This window comes from Falco cherrug, chromosome 5, assembly GCF_023634085.1.
Source record: "Falco cherrug isolate bFalChe1 chromosome 5, bFalChe1.pri, whole genome shotgun sequence".
Classification (NCBI taxonomy): Eukaryota; Metazoa; Chordata; class Aves; order Falconiformes; family Falconidae; genus Falco; species Falco cherrug.
This window is the reverse complement of record NC_073701.1, coordinates 30,799,794-30,823,557: the sequence shown is the minus strand read 5'-3', so window position 1 is coordinate 30,823,557 and position 23,764 is coordinate 30,799,794. Positions and strand designations below refer to the sequence as shown.

Here is a 23,764-nt window from a genome sequence, read left to right as displayed (position 1 = left end):
TTAGTCAAAGTGGAAGCAGAACTGCTGGAACAAGGCACAGAAAAAAGCAAAAGCATACAAAATTATGGGAAGCAGTGGCTCATAGCTTTGAGCTCCCCTTCCTCCAGCTTCTGGTTTTGCCCTTGCTCTTTCATGTCTGCAATCATTCAAGCTTAGAGAAAGTCTGTTGACAGGCCAGGCTGGAAAGGTGAGAGTTATTGTCACTGTGCATGAAGCAGAAAGGACTCATGCACACAGGAGGGTGGCTGTGTCCCTGCTGCTGCTTGCCAGGAAGCAGAGCAATGTGGCTGGTGCAGAGAACCATTTGCTGATTGCAAATATGTGGCTAGTTTTGCATCACCTAGCTCACACACCAGAGATGTGGCTAATTCTTGGCTTGCAGTGATAAGTGAGGGACAGAATGAGGAATGCCACGGGAAGTCCTGGGTTGTGTGTTGTGGAAGGAAATAGTTTACATGAAGAATGAGTTTTAGTTTGGTTTTAGTTGTTTTGGGTTTTTTTAACCTCTCCATCAAGAAAAGGTGATAGGTTTTCATCCTCCCACCCATCTCCTCTGTTTCACTGTTCACTAACCTGCCTCTGCTGCAGCTTTAGGTGTTGCTGTCCTGTATGATGCATCTTGCAGGGGTGTGTTTGGGATGCAGCCTACGTGTGGCTGTAGAGTCTGTGAGGCTCTGCTCTTTGCTCTGTGGGAGCTCTGCTATAGGTGAGCCTGTAGGCTGGGGCCTTTGCTGGAAACATCTACTCCAGGGATGCCCAGGCTCCTGAGTAACTTTGTCCCAACATGGATTTCAGTGGTGTAATGACCCAGCAATGTGAGGGTTGATAGTCTGATTAGGCTAGAAAAATTTCTGACTGAGAAGGGGATGTGTATGCTGACACTTGATCATTTCTCTTGTTCAAACTGCACAGGTAAGGTCCCAAATCACACCAGAGGGCTTAATGACAGAAGAATGTGAAAAATAAACAGGTGTTTTGATCTACCATAGACTATTATCTTTTGTTCCCAATCACCTGGCTCCTAGAAGAGCTAGAAGTGGACCCTGAGCATCGACAACCTGAACTATAGGATTTTTTTTTGTTTTTTTGGTCATTACAGTAATATGCAGTAGATCACACTTCTCTTTCTTGTCATTTGAACTAAGCTCTTAAGTTGTCTTACCTAGAAACTGTGTTTTTTATTATTTTTTAATAGTAATTGAAATACTGGTAAGCCCTCTGTGTCCCAAACACAAATTCAGACAGTGGCTTTTTGTATGAACTCTAGCAGTGACAAAAGATTTGCTCAGAAGATATGATTTACATTTTACCACTACAGACTAGCGTCGGTTTCTCTAGATCTCAAGTGGGTTTTTTAAGACTCAGTGATGAGTCCAGGCTCTCACTTATGTCATGTCCAGGCTGTGGTCCAGGAAAAACCCTTATTGCATACTTAAGTTTCTAAAACAGTGACAGCACTAAAACATGTACTAATTGAAACATATTTAAAAGCTAGCTAAGTTAACAGGAGTTGATTCTGGGCATATCTGACTTAGTTTTGAATACCTAAAACCCCCAAAAGTATAATGATTATAACAAGACCTTAAACAGATACTTACTTGTGAGCACAGACTAATGTATGTGCATTTTTTACCATCTCCAGAGTATCCCTTCAAGCAATTGCATACTGCCTACAAAGCAAACCCAGAAAACATTAATGCATGGAAAGATGTTTGATTTTTTTTCAGCACAGTTATATTTAATTTATGTATTTTCCAGATTATTTCATAGTGATGTGGTATACAGTTTATTAAGCTAAAAGTACATCTTGTCTCCTGCAGCAGTTTTTTAGCTAGCATGAGCAACCATAGAGCGAGACTGGGGAATGACTGGGGAATTCCAAGAGGCTCTGTCTGCTCTTTCCCTATCTATCCATCTCTCACCTCTCCTCTGCTGTGCTGGTCATTTGAAGTGACCCCTTTGATATCTGCACATGTTCATTTTGCTAGCAAAGCAGGCTAAACACCTGATTTGTTTCCACCATTTTATTTGCATATGTTGGTGACCCTGCTCTTCTCTTCCTTTCTCCTGTTTTCTTTGGGTTTTTTTTATGTTTTGGGGTTTTTTTTTTTTTTGATGAAACATATCTCCAAAACATGCTTGGAATTGTGTCCTGATTTTACTGACAGATTCCCATGCAGCAGTAATATACTTGACACTTTGGTCACAATTACTCTGTTTTGCACTTGCAGTAATATACTTGACACTTTGGTCACAATTACTCTGTTTTGCACTTGCAGTAATATACTTGACACTTTGGTCACAATTACTCTGTTTTGCACTTGCAGTTATCACAAAGATGAAAAATTAACATGCTTGCAAGGAAATGACTTATCTTCCTCTCCAATTCACTGCTTAATGTTTCTCAATTTAGAATTCACATTTAATAGGTAGGAGACTGAAAATTCAAGGAGATTTCTGCAGCAGAAATAAAACTGTTAGGCAGTGTAATAGCAGTTTTTTATGTACCTGGATGATTGAAAGCCCTACAGAAAGCAGACACATTTCTGTCCTGTAAGTTTCCCTCTGCAGCGCTGAGATTTTGTAGTGGAGGTTCTTATTGCTCCGATGGGTGAGGAAGTGGGTAAGGAAGGATAAATAATCATGTCGTAGCTACTAGTTCTACCCCCAGTGAGGGTGCATGGAAGAAAATAGCCATCATCTGTCTTGTCTGGAGGGATGGGAAAAGAGGTAAGTGGCTCTGTGCTCCCCCCAGAAATGTACTGACTTGCAAATGAGTCAAGGCAAAGAGTTAATTGATCAATACTGGCAAAAAGGGCTGATGGGGTTATTGCCCCTCCTGTCCCTGGACATCTGGAAGGCAGGAGGTGGCCTCTGACTCCTGCTCTGTTTCCTATGTTGTTCCTGAAGAAAAACTGTTGTGCAGTTGCAGGATTACAGTGCTCCCAATAGCTAATATGAAACTATAAGGGGATGGTAAGAAGTGCTTCAACCAGGGAGTTCAGCTTCTTCTGAAACTGTTAGAAAAATAGAAACACTAATCTGTGCTGCTTCATTGCCCTGGCCAATTTGCTTCTCCTTTGCCCCCCTTGTCCTTTCATGCTTCTTTCTCCTTAGAGAGTATGCGGTGCTTCTGCACTGGAGGTGCTGAGCAGCAGAGGAGCGCGTGGATGCCGATGCGCTGTAAGCCCTGTAGGAGGGCTATGACTCAGGACGTTTTGTTTCCTTGTGAATACATTTGAGCTATGCTGGGAGAAGGGCTAGTCTGTAACAGATTTTTTCCATGGACAGTTTCTATAACAATAAAAGAAACACTATCTGGCAATACTTTCAAACTGACATGTTTACACATCAAAGCCTCCCAAAGGAGAAAATCAACCACTTGAAATAGCAAAACACTGCTTTCCTCTGCAGTTTTGGATCTCTTTTACTGAAATTAACTTTTTCATTTTTGTCCATATTCCCCTTCAAATACCTTTTTGAGGGAAGCATATGCTTTTTCAGAATTTCTGTTATGAAATCCACTTTTCCATTTAAAAATAAAGCTGAGATGGGGAAATGTTTCTTTACGCAACTCTAAACACTTGGCCAGTCTTATTTTTCTGCACTGAAAAAGTACTCACTTGATTTGGCCCAGTCTGTGTGCATTCTGCATTTCTATCGCATCCACCGTTGTTCTCCAGACAAGGGTTGATTTCTTTGTAAAACAGAAACATTATAATAAAAAGGGGCTTCTGGAAACCCAAGAAGGGAGAATTTTAAGTAAAGCATACTAGGAATGCAGATGTATGCCAACTGCGAATCAATGGAACTCATTCCCTTAGCTACTTAATACTTTAGTCTAGGTCTCATAGTTGTCTTGGTAAAGGCTAAAACTGCCACCAGCACTTCTAAAACCATACCTAGGGAGGCATGGCACATCAATGTCCAAAAGTCTTAAAAGTTTGCAATGATCAGAGGAGTGTGAGTGTATCAAGCTGCTGAAGATGGGGCTATCCTTGTCGAGAGGTAGATCTTTAGTAAGCTTTGGTGTCACACCACGCTGCTGTAGCTGCATGGTTTGCCAAGTAGTATCAACCACGTAGCTGGTACAGATGCCTCTGGCATCAGGGTCTATAGTATCAGGAAACTGCACTTCTGGGTCATTGCGGAAGAGGGATCTTCCATCTACAGGAAAACTCACTCCTGTAATTTCCTCTGTGATACATGAGACATTGCACATGCTTACCGATGCAGACTATTCCATCCCCGGTGTAGCCAGCATTGCAGATGCACACTCTGTTGCCAGGTGTTGTTCTTCTGCATTCTGCCTTGGCAGAACAGCCACCGTTGCTGGTCTTGCAAGCATCAATAGCTGAACAGTGACAACAGCCCAGATTAAACCAGCGTGCTTAAATGGCTTTTCACTTTTTAGGTTAAGCTGTCTCTGTGTTTTAAAAGGATTTGCTAACATTTTCTGAACATAGAATCTTTCTGATTTAAGAGGCCATAAACTTCATTAGTGCCAGACAGATATTTAATACATCTGATTACAAGAGGGAAACCTGAGAAGATGCTTCTACTCTAGAAGATAAGAATTCATCCAGGACTGACTTTCAATAACTTCCCATCTTCTGATTCTCCCTGTTCCAACCAAGCACCAGAAAAGGGACCTTCACATTTTTCTCTAAATGGCTATTTGGAGCTTTACCTTAGCTTGCCTTTTTCTGCACACAGATCATACGCCTTCTCTTGCAGAAGGTCTAGAGTGTAATACCACCTGGCTCTCCTGTGACAAAAAGTCCTGGTTGTTACTCAGCTGGATGCTTGTGCCATTTCTCCAACTCTGGATGAGTCAGAGGCTTGCAAATCGAGTTTGCTTGGGCTACCCTGAGAGCAGGGACAGAGCCTTTTCTGATCTTCAGTGTGAATCAAATCAGCCCAGACGTTGCTTTAGGTTTTGTCTCAAATGACCTCAAATTGCTGTTTCAGCAGCTGTAACAGCCAGACTGGGGACATGACTTGTCCTGTGACTAGTTTCCCCCAGGAATCCTCTACAGGGGAATAAGTGTGAGTTCAGAGCCACTATGTGTGAGCTGTGTCACCCAGCTCTTCCTGCACACGGGGAATTTCCCAGCAGTAGAGTAAAATGAATTTGATTGATTTGTGCCAAAAGAGAAAATGAAAGCAGCCAGAGTAAGAGTGCTAAAATCTTGGACTAGGACCTTGCCAGCCATTGTGAGTAGACAAATATGCTTCTGTTCCCAGAAGCCTTACTTTAATCAGTTAAGGATTAAGTAAAGCAACTGTAAAATTAATTACAATTACTGTAGCCAGAAACAGTCTATTTCATAAGTCTGGATATGCCAGACTCTTGGAGGGACACCTAGGACAAGCTGCAACTGCCCCTTTCCGAGGGTCTCTCTGATCTCTCTGGTCTGAAGAAACTGATTTTACCTCCCCAGAAATCTGTGCAAGTTCAGAAAGCTGAGGAAATTGTAGGGCTATACAGCTTCCAATAGCTGGAGGTGTTATTGTATCCTGAATTGGCCTGTCTTTGCTGGCCTTTGTTGGGAAAAGGAGTAAAAGTCATAATCCGGGTTTCATTACTGTGCAAACAACAGAGCCTGGGTTGTGCACGGCGTGTTCCCTTTTCTCTGGTCTCCCCTAGCACAATGCCTCTCAGCTTGGGGATTTTGAGCCCTTTGTTTGCTATGGGTCCACACCTGTTGGGTTCTTACTTATTTTGAGCAAACTGGCAGCAGTTCCTGGTTTTTAGGTATGTCTAGGGAAGTGCTCATCTCTCACCAGCTCCAGCGTGACCACAGAGTGCTTCAACCATATTAGTTGGTTTTTTTTGGTTTCTTTTTTTTTTTTTTTTTTCAAAAGGGAAGAAAAAAGTTCACTTGCCTGTGCAGAACGTGCCATTCCCCTCAAACCCAGCTGCACACTTGCAATAGGCAGTGCCATTTGATAGGAGAAGGCAGCTAAAGAAGTAAAAGGAGGGAGATGGCATGTAAAGAAGAACAGAAATGAAAAAAAGTAGTTAGGTCTTCTGTACAGCCCTTGTTTTTGTGCATTATTCTGAGGGTAATGTCGCATAGAAATAACAAGGCATTTAACCACACAGCATGATGTGGTTACAACCATAAAAATAAACCTAGTTGGACCAAGCTTTCCAAATTCATCTTGGATGCATTATTTTAAGTATTAAAAATGCACGCTTCGGTCATCAGGCATCTTAGTTTCTCTTGCAGAACTCCAGAAGCTGCATGCCCGCTCACCCAAATAGAACACAGAAATTTTTGTGTGCCCACAATTTATGGAGGGATGCAGCAGAACTGATGTGCAGGGGTGGGAGCCAGGTGTCTGAGCCCTCTGGGTTCAAGTTCTGTGTTTTTGAACGGTTTGGCCTTCTGTATGCAAGCGTGGGTTTACTGCCTTATGAGCTCTGTGTAGTACAGGGATTGCTCCCTGGTGTCACCCAGGGACAGCTTCACAACACAGCCAGCACAGTCCTGTCCTGCCCCGGCACTCCTGCCATGCCTGCACCTATCCGTGTACCTACAGGGGTACAGCAGCGGATGAATGAGGCTTAAGAGAAGAACAGTTTGCTTCTCCTGTCAGAAGCACAGTCTTGATGCCAGCATGTTTGGGATCCCCCTGAGCAAATTTGAGGGTGGAGTTTTGCCAAAAACGCCTGGTAAAATATTGCTGCTGTGAACTGCAGTTCACAAATACACAGGGTAGAGAGGGATCTACATCTGCCCCTCTGGTTTCTCTGCTCCCGGAGAAGAGCTGTGACTGAAAATGTGGAGTCTTTCCAGCTACCTTTCCTTGTTTCTTTAATGTCTTGGGGTAATGTAAATCTTGCTGTTTCATCAATGATGGGGGGCAGGTGCACTTCAGCAAATAGCTCAATGAAGACCACTTGCTCCTTTGAAAACTAGTTACTGCCCCAGTATGGGTGCCGGGCTGCTGAGAGCTTTATTTTTTTTTTTTTTTGCCCTCTAGTGAAGTCCCTAGTGTTGATGGCATTTCTCAGTCCTGTGTGTGGTGGTGGATAGAGCAAACAGGAGGAGCAGATAAAGCCCACCTCAGAAACCCGGCTTTGTGATCTGTCTTGCCCTGGCCTCCTGTTTGCTTTAGTGCTGCAGGCTCCATTTCTTTGTATACTGTATGGTAGGGTGTCTCACTTTTTTTTTTTTTCTTCTTTTCTTTTTCTTTTCTTCCCCCCCCCCAATCCCATTTCTTTCTGCTTTTAACATGCACATTTTGAACTTTTGGTCTCATCACAGAGTATGTTATATTAACATTGTTCTTTATCTCTGTGATGGAAAACATGAGTATTATCTATGCTGCTGAGAAATCTTCAAAAAGACTAAGATGGACTGTTCTTTCTGCCTTGCAAGCGATCCCTTTTTCTCCCCTCTCCTCCAAATAAGTGGATTTCATACTTACTTAGCACTGGTATGGCATGAGGTGTTACATGCGTCCTCTTTGATTTCTGCAAGAGGAAAAAAAAAAAAAAAGAAAAAAAGAAACGGGGATCAGAACCTTCTGGATCAACATTCTTCTACTTTCCCAATCTTTTGTCACCATCATGCACAGTTGGAGTCTGGTATGGGTTCTGCACCAGACAACTGTGCCTTTAGCCTTTTTAGAGACTGCATCTGTATAGATCGGTGGGTACCACTTATTTTCCTGGTGATGTGCTGAAACTGAATTTATTTCACCTGCTGTTATTTACCTGTATTTAGTCCAGTGAGTTTTGCATGTTATTAGTTTAGTTATGTAAGTGTAGGTTTTCTAAAGGAACTGAAATGTGATCAGTTATAGCAATTATAGAATTTCTAACCATGAAGTTAATTTCATTCCTGTTTTTTTCCCAAAGCAAATTTAAAACTGATACTGAATGCTATTATTAACATGTTCATACTATTTTTTATTTTATACTATTGCACCTATAGTTCTGAAAGTTATTTAATACATTTTAATTTTGTCTAAATAAAATTCAATTTTATTGGATGTAGGAGCTGTATTAAACATAAAATTCTTTATTTGCTAATTAATTTTATGGTATTAGTAAGAACGTAATTTAGTATCCGGTGTTGTGTAGCTAAACCAACTTGGAGCATTTGAGAGGCTTTTGAGCTGAGGATCAAAATATGCTAGGTGACTCTGCTCTGCAAAACATATAGCCTTGGCAAATGGGATGTTCTTTTGGGACAATTACAGTGTGACATAGGTAGAGAATTAGCTAAGTAAGGCATTTAAGTCTCATGAGCAGTATTTTGGCTGGCTCTCTATTAATACAGTAATTAATTGCCATAGCACAGGAAAGTCACCTGTATTTCACTGCATGTGGGAAGCGGCTGCATTATCTGGTAGTGCTCTAGTGCTCTGGCATCTGATTGTAACTGTAGTTCTGGCATTTCCTGAAATGCTCCCTTCTCACCCCAGAAAAAGGAGGGGGCACTCACCAGTCTCACACGTCACCCCTCTCCAGCCAACGTCGCATTCACAGGAGCCGTCCCCATCAATCCCGCTGCTGCATCTCCCGTGGACACAAGTGCATGCTGCGGGGAGAGACAGGAGAAAACCACTGTACTGGGGTAAGGTAGCAGTGTGCATGGCGGGACAGTGAGGGTTACGAAGGGCACAAGGGATAACCCAGACGTCTTCTGCTGATGGCACCTTCTGTTCTAGGCTATTTCAAGAAATGCTTTAGTTTGTGCCTATTGGCTTCTGACTAGAGAATAAATCTGAATTCAGAATGTGCTTATCTTTACCCTGTTCCCAAATACAGGGACTGAAACTGTGTTTTAATGGGAAAGTGCTGGTGAAAAAGAAGTGCTGAAGAGGATTATTCTTGCTGCATGTTGTTCTAAGTCTGTAGCATGCCGGAGTAGGAAGCGCTGTCTCCAAAAGAGGGAGTAGAGAGAAAATACCATACTGGGGAAAGAAAAGGGGTTAATGATGTTTTTGAGACTGGCCTATTCCCCTGAAAGTGAGGTACCTTTCCAGGATACAGAATGGACATGGTTAGAAGATCTAGGGGCAAGGTTTTGACATCTTGACAAGGCTAGCGAAGGTGCCTGTGTGGTTTGGGGATGCTCAGTACCTTGATCACAGTTGCGGCCGTATTTGCCTTCGACGCAGCTCTCGCATGCTGTACCGACAAACCCATCTCCGCACTCGCAGGTGCCCGTGCCGTTGATGCCGTCCAGGCAGACGCCGTTTCCGAAGCACGCGTTCCCTGCCTTCCCCGGGCAGGGCTGGCACTGCTGTCCGAAGAAACCCGCGCAGCACTCCCTTGTCTGGAAACCCAGAAATGCCATGCTTGAGGGTCAGGGCCAGGGTAGAGAAGCGTGGCAGCAAGGACGGGGCTGCCGGGTATCGTCTCTGGGTGGAGGCTGAACTGGAGATCTGGATTTTTAGCAGCACTTCAGCTCTGCTGGTCTCCGGTCTTACTGTGCCGGGGCTCAGTCTGCCACCCCAAGTCCTTGGTAGGACCCAGGTGGCCTCCATCACCCCAGGGAAAAGTGGATGGGGTTGCTAGGGACAAGCATAAGGTTACCCTTCCCTGCGCTCCCTCTGCACCACATCGGCTCCCAGCCCTTCCCATGCTGCAGCCATCAGCAGCCTTTAACCTTCCATTCTCTGCTTCATCCAGAAAAAAGGTCAATAAATATATTGTCAGGGACTTCCTTGAAGTGTTGTGTACGTTAGTGGGTATTAGGAGGAGGGTGAAGTTAAGGGGTGGGGGTTCCTGGCTTTTACCGCAGCAAAAGTGGTGTACTCACAATGACGGTTTTGGCGCACTTTGGCTGGCAGCCGATCTGGATGGTGTACATTCTGATGTTTTCTGAGAGGACGCAGTATTTCTTCTCCCCTGCCTGAACAGAAATTGGAGAAACAGCTGCACTTCTAAGTAATATTGATCAGCTACTTTTAAATGTTTTAAAAAATGGGACATTAACTTTATGCATGCTGTGCACTGACTCACACGTTCGCAACGAAAATGAAGGAAACACTTGTAGAAATAAAATTGCATTAGCTAAATGATTTTTTCTAGTGGAAGTATGATCAATTTAACTCAGTGCCCTGTGGCATTTTAAAGATGTGTCTAATACTAGCTTTGCTCAGAATTGAACACATTTTTTTTCCCCCTGAAGTTTGACAAACTTTTTTATTTTTTCTGACACATTTCTTGCTCTTTCCAATTCTTCTTGGAAAACTGAGTGCCAAAGTTCTGCAAGAACAGCTGCTGTGAAACATTATCTTCCAGGTCGGGACACAGCTGGGATAGATTGCTGAAGATTTGCGGGTTTCATTGTACACTCATTAGGAGGTTGAGATAAGCATCCATCCAGCTGTTCATTGTAAAGGAAAAGTTAATGTTTTTTAGTTTTACCATGAAACGTTCTTCAGTTTGACCTTGCCAGTCAGTTACTTTAATGGGGTGGATGGGACTTGATATGCTTTGTAATCCTACCACTAGCATAAGTAATTAAAAATAATAAAGGAAAATATACTTATATAACCGAAACAGAGGGGCTTTCCCAGAGAAATTTAGATGCCAAGGAACTCTAGGTCATACCATGACTGACAGGGATCTGCTAAATATCTGCAGTTCTCATATGTTGGACCTGGGCGTCTGAAGTCTCTATAGCCTCCAAGTCTCCTTGTGACCGTAACTCACAGCATCTTGCCAGGGACAGGTTGCATTTGTCCTTCTGTCCATCCCTGATTTGAAGGGCTCAGAGCTGCTTCTGTAATTCCTCCTGTAGCAAGCATACTCCAAGACCATGTTTGGCTCCCTCAATTTTGCATGGTAGGGGTAACCTTTGCAATTTGAGGAGTCTTCGGTTGTCCCAACGCACGCTAGAAACTGGTCTTTCAAGATAAAACTGTCTTTAAGCTGCCTTTGATTCTGCTGCCTTGCTCTCAGGGTGCATTGAGTCTGTTGACTATAAGCAATGTATGTAGCGGGCTGAAGTAGCTACAGTAACTTTAGCTGAACCTGAGGCCATTATATTAAAACTAGGATTGAATGCATGTAATGATTAAAAAAGATAATAAACAATGTTAATAATAAAATACTTACTATTTCTTTTGTTCCTGGGGGACAACTTGATGGCTGTGAACAAATTCTGCACTTTTCCTTAAGCAACACAAATGGGAGGTGGTTAACAGACTGTATAGAGCTGCAGGCAGGTTGTTTAATAGAAAATGCATAATTTCCAGCTACATTTCTAAACATAGCCCTCAGGGTGCCTAGTCAGGATAACACCTTTGGTAAAGGTGGTGAGGTAGCTGCACTGCTCAGTAAGAAGAACATCCCCACCAGTGGCTCTGTAGGGACACCCCGTGCACGGAAGCCTTCTGCCATGGGGAAAGAGAAGGAAAGCTCCTTTAGGTATTTCTCTTTGTTCTTCTAATCTAAAGCAATGCTTCCCAAAGGCCTCTCCACCTAAAGCACAGCAAGAGGCAAATCCTGAGTTTGGACACAGGCTGCCTGTGGCACAAGGGCAGCTTGGAAATGGAAAACTCGGGTGTATGTCCTGTGCTATTTGTGCATGTAAATCATTTGCACACATGAGGTCAGTTTCTGCAAAAAAAAGTTGAGATACATGCTGCACCTAGTATGCAATGTTTAATGTTATTCCTGTTTAGCTAAGTATATCCTTACTTCTAGCAAGGCTTAAATGAATGTTTAGGTATGTTGCTGCATTTGAACACAGCAAGGAAAATAATTTTCCATGGGAAAACAAAGGACTATGCGCAAAGAACCTGACAGGGCAAAGCTGGGGAAAAGCCTTGAGTGAGATATAATCAAATATGGGCCTGTATCCCAATGAAAGGAATTAAGCTGCAGAAGTTCATGCCTGTAAAATTTGCTTTAACTGAAGCACAAGTCTCATTTTTTCTTCCTTGTCTAGTTCATTGCATGCTCCATAAAAAAGGAGGTAAGCTGCCTGTTTGGTGTCCTGCTTGACTTGCTCATGAGAAAAGACAAAGGAAACCTTTCTCTGCCAGTTTGAGGAAATCACAGCCTATTCTTTAAAGGAATGTAAACCCATTTGTATTTCATATGTAAAAGGAACAAAAAAGGGAGAATGCTTTAGTCAGAGGATACAAGGAATTCATGTGTATGTGCAGTGGTAATTATACTTGGAATGAAATCTTTTTCCTTATTAAAGATACTTTATTTTCAATTTTTGCCCATTGTTTACTTTATCAACAAGTGGCTTGGCTAAGAAGATGTATTATAATAATTATAATTATTATTATTTTCTGAAAACTAAAACTCAGGAATTGCTTATTCTTGTGATTCTCTGATTATATTTAATCCAGGCTGTCAGTATACCGATTGCAGGATCAAAGCTGCCTTAATAGATGCTAAACCTTTTGTGGAAAATGCATGTATTCTTTACTGGAAAATACTGTGTCACATATCCTGTACAGTTGAGCTGTCTTTGACTATAGATCTCTCTGATGGGCCTTTAAGCATCTATACAAACAGAACCACTTACAATGATTACGGTATCATTGATGTCACATCTGTTCTTCTGGATATCCAGGACTTTTCCCAATCCATGAATAATTCCTATGTCTGTTGCAACATTTGTATAGCTTATAGGTGCATCGTTTATGAATAGCTGCAAAAGAAATGCAACCAGTTAGAATGCAGCAGGGCTGTTTGGTGGCTAGATGGTAACTAGAGCTGTAGCAGGTGAAAGAAGGAGCGATGTAAAAGTCTCACTTCAGGAAAATTGATAAACGTAGTTAACTTCGAGCACTTGCTCACATCCCAGTTGCTGCATTTAAGAGCTTCACTGGAGGGCCTGAGATGACTTCCAGCCTGTTGAAGTATCTCAGTAACAGGATTTGGCAGAACAGCCTTTTCCACTGTGGGGTGTAAAGGGTTTGAAGGAGGAGCCTAAAGCAAGCCAAGAGCTGGGTTTGCTGTTTCTGGAAGATGAGGGGCTTCAGGGAAGCCCTCCCAGAAGCTGTCCTTCAAGGAGGACTTTTGTCATCCCACTGCTACCCCACACTCCCATCGTGCCCTCACCAGCAACAGCCCCACGAGCAGATGCTTTTCTGAGGCTCTGCTGTGGGCAGAGCAAACAGCAGGGCCGAACCTGGTCTGGTGAGAAGCTTTCTGTCTCCCTTTGCCTGTGCCCAGAGGGAGCTCTGGGATGGAGAAGAAGGAGGAGGACCAAGTTCCCCTCCTGGCTGGGCCACAGAACCAGGTCTGTCACCTAAACTTGCTGTGCTTGATTTTCCCATGAGTGGTGCTGAATGGCAATTCATATTTGTTGCCCAGTGCTTTGAGCTCTTCAGATTGAAAGTGGAGTAAATCCACTGAAAATGGAATTAATCTTTTATAATTGAAGGCAGGTTTCTAATAGCTCTTGGAAGTCAGGTTAATGACTGCTTTGCAATGCAGGCTTGTATCTGCTAAAGGCAGATGCCCACCACGGTAGCTTCTAAAAGGCTATGCTAAAAGTGAACAGCACAACTGAAATCAAATTCAATCAAAGATCCCCTCAAGGGTGACTTTGAATTAAGCAGGTCTGAGACAGGCATTGCATTTGAATAACAACTTTTGTGCTATTAGGACACAGATGTGGGTGGATGGGGGATGCACAGCTTCTTTTGACTGCACGTTAATTTGAAGTTGAAGCTGGATTTGTAAAAAGCAGGAAAGCTGTTTCTCCAAGGAAGTGCAGACAGCAGTACCTGGCCGTTGTGGAGGAAGAACCCGACCTGGTAGGAGAACCCTAGCATGGTCTCCCTGTGCATGCCATTGTGGAGGTTGTTCTTCAGGAGCTTCTCATCCAGCACAACATGATAGCGTATTTGGTCTTCACCCTGCAAACACACAATTTCAGAGTTTCGTAACGAAGCATGAAAAGTTATTAGGGAAAGCTTTTCCCAGAGGGTGTAAGTCAAACATAGGTTGTCTGAATTTAAGGAGAAGCTTTTCCAGCTGGCAGGCTGTTTCATTTTTCCTACTGTGGAAAGCCTGCATTCCTGTCATAATGAAACTTCTGTTGACCATGGGGGGTGAAAGCCTATTGAACTGGTGGGACCAAGGTTTGCTTGAGCCTGGTAGCATCTCTTTCTGTGTATAGGGTTGGCTGACATTCAGGCAAAAGTTAGTCAGATGACTTTTTAGGACTCTGAACTTCATGATTTCATTTGACATCAGAAGCTGCATATTCATGAGTGCTTTTATAATCTTCTCCATACCCATGCCTTTTTCCTTTGGGAATCCCTACATCACTTACAGATGAACATTTACAGTAATTTATAGTTGGGTTTTATTTTCAATCTTTAAGGTCATCTTCAGTCAATAAAATGTTAGAGCCACACCTGTTAATTGTGAAGTTTTCTATGCCTCTTTGCTAGAGTGCATTCATTTTTCATGGATGTGGTGAAATTATTCTCTGTACATTAAAATCTTGTGAGGGCTTCCTGATACTTCTGCATCTTGTTCCAAAGCGAAGGACTCCCAGAGCTCTCCCTGACTTGGAGGAGGAAGCAGAAGTAGGATGTGTTGGTGAGAGATTTGTAGATGTGAGAGAAGCTGCAGCATTTGGAGGGTTTAGGAGCTGCCTAGCCAACAGATTATAGCGCTGCTACAGCTCTGTGTCTTTGCAATAAAAAGTGCTTGTGGGAAATTCTGTTGCCTGCTGTCTCCTTGTTCTGAATGTTTGTACTGCTCCTCGCTGTTCTGCTTCTTCAAAACACGTGAAAACATGAAGCAACCCCCGTTTGCAAGATTGTGATGTCTGGCTTTGCTCATAGGGTGAAACAGTGATCTTTACATCTCTTACGCTGGGATGTATTCTGTTTTGATTTCCACAGATTTGACGAAGAAATATTTGCAGGCAAGAAGGTGGGAACTAAAGTAGGGCTAATTAATCTCCACTGGTGTCCAACTGTATTTAATCCTCCTGGCTTGGATGCTTTGGGAGAAAAGTCAACTCTCATCCATCTTCATTTCTGTCTTTAATCACCTGCAGAGTGAGAACAAACCTGTGCTTCATCAAGGCCAAGAAGTGCGGTCTCTTCCCCGTGCCGAGCTGGTCCCTCTATGGCAGGGTTCTCCCAAGGTGTCTCATCAAGAGGATAAGGCTTAGGCAGGCTTAACCTTATGGTTGTTTTCTGCGTTCCTTTGTCAGATTGCCACACTAGCCAAGGCTGGGAGGATGGAGGAACAACAGACGAAACATTGATAAGCACTGGAAATGAAAAGGATTCAAGTGTGTGTGTAACCCAAATCAAACAGGCCTGATGTCTCAGTTTGTTATAAATGTTTCTTTCAGTGATGTGGAAGTGGTGATGTTGTATCATGAAACAATTAAAACAGCATTCAGAAGTCATTTAAGTAGAGGTAGCTTGATCATACATGAATTTTTCTGGTGAGGCAGCAAGTAGGACTTTTGCTGTGGGTCTGCTGCTTGGTGGTACATGTTTTGGGATGAGTCGTTTGAACCTTGTGTCCCTCAGCTTCCTGGCTGTAAATGGAGACCATGAAAGTAGGGACAGAGTGCATCAGGGTAAATATTTATGGAAAAGGCAGGGGAGAATTAATGTCATTTAGCATGTCATGGGCAAAGCTTGCTCTGAAAGGTGTGGCTCTTGATACACGTTTGATAAAGCTGTTTCTTCGTATTTGCTCCAGTTTGAAAGGCACTGAGATGATGTGCAGGAAACAGATAACTTACCTTAGGAGGAGACCAACAGGATTGAGAAGGCTGTTTGGCCTTGTAAATATGTCATGGCATAAATGCCAGAGGGAGAAAGTTGTTTCAGCTAAAGCATATTCCTGGCGTAAGAATAAAGGGATATAAATTGGCCAGAGGTGTGCTGTCAAAATATTGTAAACTAGTTCTGGGCATGGGGTTTGGTGTTGGCAGGGGAGGTGGGATGGACATGTCCATGTCAGTGGGAGGAGCTGGTGGCCAGATCAGGCATGAGCCTGACATGGGGGTCCTGGGAGTGGGCAACATCAGTGGGGCTTGCCCAAGGAAATTTTTCTAATCTGGAAAATGTCAGAAATTTTTCTGAGCCCTGGGGCTAGCCAATGGTGCTTGTAAACTGGGGTTAGCAACGGTCTGCAGAAAGTGGCTGGGCAGTCGCGTTCCTGCAGCAGTGACAGGGTAAGCATCTGGATAGTTTTAGGAAAGAGTCAGAATACTTTGTGGCATTATTAATGATGAGGTTACCGGTGATTACAGGGGACTGGATTTGTTCACCTAGGAAACTCATTTCAGTGTTATTCCTGGTCATTCCTGTACTGATCTTCTTTGCAAAAAAACATCTAAACAAAAAAGTCTACTGATGAAATGTCTTGGATGTAATCTGCATGGTTTTAATCTAGAGAATGGTAAACCCCAGAACAAATAGCTAGGCTCTTCCAGCAAGCCAGGAAAACATAGGTGGATCTATCCATCCTTACCTCCTCTGGTGTTAAAAACAAAACTAAACTTACTGGATTTCTGGAAAATAAATCCTTCTTCCTATTTCTGTGTCCTCTCAATCCATTCACTTGAAACTGAGGTGGGATACTGAGTTGTTAAGACAAGTCTTGTGAATAATACGTACCAGAGTAGCAGACTTTTTATTCCTTAGGTAATTTTCTATGGCATCATTATCTGGGGCAAAGACTGTGTATGTGTTTGCAACTTCGATTTCATTTGCCAGGCCATATTGCTGTTGTGAAACACACAAAACCAAATTAGAATGACAACCGATAGTCTGATACCAGTCCAAATGCAAGCAAAGCAGAGAACTGCTTCTGTTATTAAAATGATGTGAAAGCTTACAACAATGTAGCCCCTGAAAATGGAGTAATCTGGCATTTGCTCCAGGCGGGCCAGCAGCCTTGGCATGACAGAGCTGTGGAGCGGGGTCAGAACCTGAAAAGGGAGCACATATCCCACGTCAGCACACGTGCACATGTTGTGGCTGCACCTGCAAGGATCAGATGCAGGACGAAATGCTGTTCTGTGCAAATGCTTTTTTCCAGGAGCTATTAATTATTTAACACTGCTTGTGGTGCAGAGAAGCAAATCCTCCTTATGCAGCTCTATACCTTATCAATAACGTGTATGATCCCGTTTGTGGATGCGATGTCACCAGCCACGATGTGAGCACCCTCGAGGGTGAGGCTCTGAAAGAGGGAGAGGAGAGGAGAGAGGGTTTGCTTTCGCATCACAGTGGTGGCATTTTCCCAGTGGTTTGTGCTGTGGATTTCCACACCTTCCCAAATGCTTGCCTGGGGCTCCACCACAGCTCTGCTCATGCCAGCCTGCTCCCGAGGCTGGGTTACCCTCGGGGAACCATGCGCCAGAGGGGTGACTTTGGGACTCTGTGCTGTTCCCTGAACGCTGACTGGCAAAGCTGTGGGGTTGCTTGCACTGGGGTGGTTCCTTGGGGTAGGGGCTCCTGTGCCGATTCACACCCTCCCATCTCTGTGCAGCCTTGAAAGACCCCATTCATGATTTTTCCCTCGGGGCATGGAAGTGGGGAGAACTTTTCCCTTTCTTAATGGGGATGAAGTGCTTAAATACACCATATGTATTTCCAGAAAAACCTCCTCAGAACGTGGAGCACTAAATCAAAAGGCTGGGGAGGAAGGCCTGTCAGTTGTGGTTATTTACCCGTAAGAATACTTTCGGATGGTTTGGGACTGTCAGGTTGCCCATGTGGACATGTGTGCAGTGTCACTGCTTCCCTCTACCCTCCCAGCTCCCTAAGATAAATTACTGGGTTTCCTTGATGCTCTTTGTCTTAAATCAGTTCACACACGCTGTTCCAGGTAAGGACTGTGCTTCCACTTACTACAAGACCGTCCAGCATTTGCAGCAGCTACTGGGACATTCGAAATAAAGAGTATTGTGGACAAATTTCAGCTAGGTAAAGTGGTGGAGAAAATCAAGGTAATGTTTCTCCCATAGGGCCCAGTATAATTGATCTATTCCTTTAATTTTATAACACTTTTTTAAAATACAGGGACATAACATCTGTGTGGTTTCATAATACAAGAAATCAGTGGCAGCGATGGTCAGGGTTTGGTATATGATACCACAGTGGTTATCTCACCCCATTTTCTTTAGCCAAGTGTAGGAAGTTGCTTTGTAGAGATGTTGGCAGCATGTCAGAGGATGATAAATTCTGGAAATCAGCAAAGCTGTAAGCTCCTGTCAGTACGTGATACCTAAAGGAAATTAACTGGATTTGAATGTTTTGTATTTTCTTTTTTTTTTTTTTTTAAATGATACATATGCTTAGTGTCTAAACCTGTGGTTTGAAGCAGGAAATGTTTGTACAACACCTAGTTCAGCTATGTTCTGATCTCAGTTTGGCCTTTAAACATTTCTGACGTAAACCAAATAATACCTTTGTTTTCAGTGGAGTTGTTACAGAGATTTATACCACTGTAACTAGAAGGAGAATCCTGTGTCCCTCCATTAAAACTATAATAGCTGTCTTGCTCTAGTGGCTTCAAACTGAAGGCTTGCTTGGCATAAAAAGCAATTCATTAAAAAACCCAACCCCCCAAACCATTAACGTACTTCAATAGAGTTGGGATGTTACTCTTTGACATCCAAAAGGCTTTCTCATCTTCATCCATGTTTTCAATTGCTTGCAGAGAAGGCACGAGGACAGTTAGGTTTGAGGTGGTGGACAGCACTGAGTTTATCTCAGCCTCCTAGATGAAGGTAAAGAGGGTAAAATATTTCATCCTAAGGATGATCTATAAATAGCAGCTGGTGACTTTTAAGCAAGGTGGAGTATGTGACGTGCTTTGTGACCAGCCAGGAGAGGAAAAACTATTATACTGAGCAATGACTTGAACAAAGGTACTTAGAGCTGTACAAAAATGGTAAATGAATGTCTATTTTTTTACAGAATAGATTGCCAGCATTTAAAAGGCAGAAGCAACGTTTAGGTCAGAATTGTTTTTTATTATGAAACACGTAAGCTGCCTCCCACAAACACTAGTCTGTCTCGTGGATTCTATTTTATGCACTTGAATGTTAAAAAAAAGAATAATCGTGGTGATAAATACTAGTGGTTTACTGATAATTTCAAGTAACCTGCTCTTACAGAGCACTCCACGCTATTTAATAGATAGAAAGATTATGAACCATGAAATATGAAACCCACGTGACACAATGTTCCCATTTGGAATAAGACCATTTAACATGGTTGGAATTTTTCAAGATGCCTAAGGGATATTGGTGCCCAGTAGCACTGCATCGGAGCTTGCTGCTGATGGCTCTAATTTTAGAAGGGTGATGTGGGCTCTGTAGTGTGCATGGACTGACTCATCTTCCATATGTTTGTATCTGCCTTGAGGATGGAGAGAACCTCCACTCCACTGGAGAGGATTTTTCCAGTTGTGTGGATTTGTTTGTGGGGTAGAAAAAGGAGAGCTAAAGATTTGAATGTCATCTTGCTGAAGATGGGGTTCTGCAAACTTTTCACAGGTTCCACAACTTGCCATTTTTGATACCACAAAACTTGAGGGAGCAATATGACCTTGGGTTCTACCTTTTCGCAGCTGGTATGCTGCCTGGAAGCTGGCTTGTTTTGGATAGTCCTTCAATGACCATAGTGGGTTTTAAGTCAAGAAGAATAATTGGTTCCCTTAAATAGCTGGGAATTTTGTCTCTGTTAAGATAATCTTTCTTAGCCATCATCACTGTCACCTTACAAGTATTTAAATATATAAATAGCATCAGACTTCCCCTTCTCATCCTTCCTGAGCAGCAAGAAAAATATTTAGTCATGAAAAGTGGTAAACATCACATTCCTGCTCAAGTTATGAAGTTAAAACCCCCATAGATGGATATACCTCTCTATTTTGCTCATGTTTGTAGTTACCATTATTTAGTTTAAGGGATACCACTTCTTTAAAGTGTAGCAGAAATTTCCACATCCCTGTTTCAATAGATTTTACGGAATCCGTACCCTGATTTTTCCCCCCTCCTTCATTATCTAAAGAGCACATTAGCAGGCGAACGGCCTTTCTTATTTGTGCTCATTTCTTTAACTTTGTTAGTTTCTCTATACAGTGTCCAGTGCTGCAATCTGAGCCCAGGGCCAGGCAGGTAATTGATTTAAATTAGCCATATCGGGCTCTCTTTTAAGCGGCTCCCTGAGGTCCCTGTTGCAATTGCATGCTTTAATGAGCCCCAAGCCATCTAACCTTGAAAAGCGTGAAAGCAGCTACTATGCTGTGACTTCTGCTTCTCATGCTATTCATTACCATATTACTGTTCCTTTCTGTTTGCCACGTGTTTGCTGTACGCTTCCTATATTTATGTTTTAAGGTCTTTGTGGGAGAAACTGGTTTTGATCTTTATTCGTACAGTGCCAGCCACAGTGGGGTAGGACCTCTAATGTTACTGCTGCCCTGGCCATAGATGACAGCATGTGAAAATAAAAAGTAGATTGTGACAGTCAATCTATCTAGAACTTTGGGGCTTTTTTTAAAAATCAAAATTAGTGTTTCTTCCATAATCTAGAGCCAAACAAGCTAATCTCTTCGTTGATTTCCTGCACCTCAGTCAAGCCTGCACAGACTGAGATTTTTTTCCCCCCTCGCTTGCTGTGGCAGCAGCACACTGACCAGCCATACAGTTGCATTTTCCTGCCATGGGGCACAGTGAAAATGGGGAGGGTAAAGCATTGGCTTCCCTCTCCACTTAATTGTAGTTATATTGCATGAGAGAAGTTGGAAGGAGCCCACCTGGGGGTATATTCAGGGTCTGCTTGTACCCTGCTGCTGGTCACCTGGACTACAATGTACTTATGTATGGATGCAGTCATGGTTTATGTAGCCCCCTGCTTCAGAGAATGGGCTTGTAATTAGCTCTTCTGCTTGTGGAGCTTCCTTACTTGCATGAATTTGGGATCAGAATTTGGTTTTTGAGCAGAAGTAGGGAACTAGATGATCATCCCTGCCATGACTGGTGGGAGAGGCACTCTGATGCCTCTCCAGTGCTAGGGCCTCTGCTCTGTGATGGGAATATTGCTGTGAGGTCCCCATTTCTAAAGGTTACAAGGCTTGTGTATTTCTGCAAACTGAACATACTAAAAAAAACAACCGTGAAGTGTACTTACATTAACCCATTGGTTAAATGCAGCTGCTTCTGACAGGGTAGATAACTCCTGATTAGAAAGAGAGAGACAGAGCAATGAATATGTAAGATATAATTAGTTGTGCTAAAGTACCCTTGCTGTAGCTTGTGGTGCCTGGCCTGGCTGATGTGCCATGGGGGAGGAGGTTTTCAGTATTTGTGAAAAGGGAAGATACTCATGTTTTTCTAGTACTGATACTTTCTGGTAACGGGAATGGTGAGTTACCAACTCTTTCGAAAATCAGGCCACCTATTAGGTGTATTAAGTGTACCTGACCTCTGTACACAATGTGTACTGATCCTGGACTAAGTGTTAGTTTTCTGGGAATCTAAACCTAAACTTTTTCTTAACTCCATGCAGCATTAATTGAAAGAAGGTATGTTGTTTTTGTTGGTATTTGTACAGCAACTTATACATCATCCAGCAAGTGGAGAGCCTTTATTCTGCCACAGTGCTTAGAGCAGAGATAGATGATGGTATGAGCAAGGATGGCAGATAGTGCTAAGAACCATGTAAGATTATTGCCAGTGGCTGGGACAGCTGATGCTTTCATTTTTCCTATGCTGTTAAATTCAGATTTATTTCACCAATTTACTTGTTTTGGTTTTATTTTCCTGGCGGTCGGCATGGTTTGTGTTAACACGATAAATTGACTGTTTCCACTGAGATAGACCTCAAGGCAGAACTTCAGAAGAGCTGGGTGCTCACTGCTCCCAGCTGGGAGGTGAGGGCTTAGCACTTCTGCAGGTTAGGCCTCTGGGGCTGGCATTTTTCAATTTACATTAAGAAAGTAATGTGCTTGGATCCTTTAGGCCCCTTTTCAAGCTCTGTTTCTAGACACACCAGATCATTTCTATACCTGGCAAGTGTCTCCAGCTAAAACCCTGCAGATAGCGCTGATGGGCATCGTATTTTTCTGTTTATAATGGCTTTGCTATCTCTCTGGTTAAGATCCAGTGTGAGAACTGGGCTGTAGGTCCTGTGCTCAAAGATGACCATCTTACTTACATCTGCGGCATTTCCATAGCATATTCTACCGTCTCCTTTGTAGCCTTTTGGGCACACACACTCCCAGCCATGAGAAGACTCAAACTGACAAGTTGCCTTTGAACCAGAAAGAGAGAAGATCAGGAGACCATTCAAGAGCAAGGATGGTCTGTAAAGCCTCTTCCTGGAACTCATTCATACACAAACATAAACTTAACAAAGAATCTTCATAAGAACTTTCATGGACATCCTCATGCCCCTACAGGACAAACTCCACCAGGTGAGGGGCACTAACTCCCTCACCTGCTCACCATGCACTAAGTCTATAGGAATCTAAACCCTTGCTCCACCCTTTCTTAGTTCCTCCCTCCATAAACTGGGCCCTGTTTCTTCACCCAGCTATGGCAGATCCATCTTCTGCTTCTCAATGCTCTTCACTTCAGCTCTGTCCCTGTGTCCTGCCTGAGGCTGGTGTGGCTCTTGCAGGCTCTGCAGAGTGCAGTAGAGCCTGCAGGTCTGCTGGACACATGGAGCTACTGATACAGCTGATAGATGTGAGCTGGATAAACATCCTAACAGGCTAGCGCATCCAAATTGTAATTGCTGGTAGAAAAGCAGCATTTATTTATTCCAGGTTTGAGACAGTCCTTCTATACAGGCAGAACTGGGAGCAGTCCTTGCAGTCAGTCCTCAGTGCATGTACCATACTGACAGGCGCGGTTCACAGCATTTTTGGTGCTTGTGGAGCTGCTTGGAAAGCTTTGTTCCAACTCAAACAGAAATTGCAGGCTTGAAATGGCAGGGAAATTCTAGGATGTGCACAGGAGGCAAGATGTGATATGTATCTGAATACTTGGTTCAGGGAATGATTAATTACTCACCAGATGATGGCATTTTCCATTTTGTTCCAGGCATGAGTTTATGGGTGTGCATTCAATTCCATTCCCCCGAAATCCATCCTTACACTTGCAGTCATTCTGTCATTTCAGTAAAACACAACAATTCATTAAAATGATTAAAATAGTGTGCAGATTCTAGATGTGGTGATTTAGTCTCTGTTTCTGTGTAACTCCATTGACTTCAGTGGAATGACACTGATTAATATCTCCAGAAGACCTTTTATACCTGACATCTACCAATGTACTTACTGAAAAGTATTTGCTGCCAGGACACTACCACGTAGGAGGGAGGGAGCACTAGGATAGGAACTGAAGGAGACTGCTTTGGGTGGAGAGCACCATGGGGAAATAACCTTGTGGCTGAGAGGGAGAAGAGAATTTGGGGAAGACAACAGGACAGGAAGCATCAGCAGAGCAAAATCTGAGGGCTAGTGCCTAAGGTGGCAATAAATGTGGGAGGACGTACCTGACCCGGCCCAACGTATATGCAGGTGGCATTTTCGTGGCACCCTGCTGTGGTGGGCAGCAGGCAGTTGTTGATGGCTGAGCACTCCCTTCCATCACCTGTCCATCCTGCCTGGCAAATGCATGTGTGCTCTCCTGGACCCGTCTGAATGCACTCGGCCTGGGAGGGATGCAGAGGTACTCGTTCAGGGCAGTTAAATGGCATCTGGGCTTTAGGTGTAAGGCTTGTCTAAGCAGTTTGTCTAAGCAATAGCGATGCTGCT

General features: G+C 43.2%; 1 protein-coding gene across 3 annotated transcripts in view; it reads right to left on the bottom strand.

The window, feature by feature from the left end:
• Positions 1-23,764, bottom strand: part of STAB2 (stabilin 2) — an 88,605-nt gene that overhangs the window by 25,660 nt on the left and 39,181 nt on the right. For all 3 annotated transcript variants that reach the window (XM_027799422.2, XM_055710592.1, XM_027799423.2), the window contains 20 exons: positions 23,503-23,661; positions 23,019-23,114; positions 22,159-22,254; positions 21,133-21,180; positions 18,576-18,712; positions 18,103-18,217; positions 17,093-17,170; positions 16,824-16,916; positions 16,603-16,710; positions 13,729-13,860; positions 12,519-12,644; positions 11,090-11,146; positions 9,786-9,878; positions 9,104-9,299; positions 8,463-8,558; positions 7,441-7,486; positions 5,890-5,966; positions 4,229-4,354; positions 3,624-3,697; positions 1,599-1,670 (listed from right to left, as the gene is read on the bottom strand). In XM_027799422.2, coding sequence (XP_027655223.2) covers positions 1,599-1,670; positions 3,624-3,697; positions 4,229-4,354; positions 5,890-5,966; positions 7,441-7,486; positions 8,463-8,558; positions 9,104-9,299; positions 9,786-9,878; positions 11,090-11,146; positions 12,519-12,644; positions 13,729-13,860; positions 16,603-16,710; positions 16,824-16,916; positions 17,093-17,170; positions 18,103-18,217; positions 18,576-18,712; positions 21,133-21,180; positions 22,159-22,254; positions 23,019-23,114; positions 23,503-23,661 — 2,025 coding nt within the window. The remainder of the gene's footprint in view (positions 1-1,598; positions 1,671-3,623; positions 3,698-4,228; positions 4,355-5,889; positions 5,967-7,440; positions 7,487-8,462; positions 8,559-9,103; positions 9,300-9,785; positions 9,879-11,089; positions 11,147-12,518; positions 12,645-13,728; positions 13,861-16,602; positions 16,711-16,823; positions 16,917-17,092; positions 17,171-18,102; positions 18,218-18,575; positions 18,713-21,132; positions 21,181-22,158; positions 22,255-23,018; positions 23,115-23,502; positions 23,662-23,764) is intronic.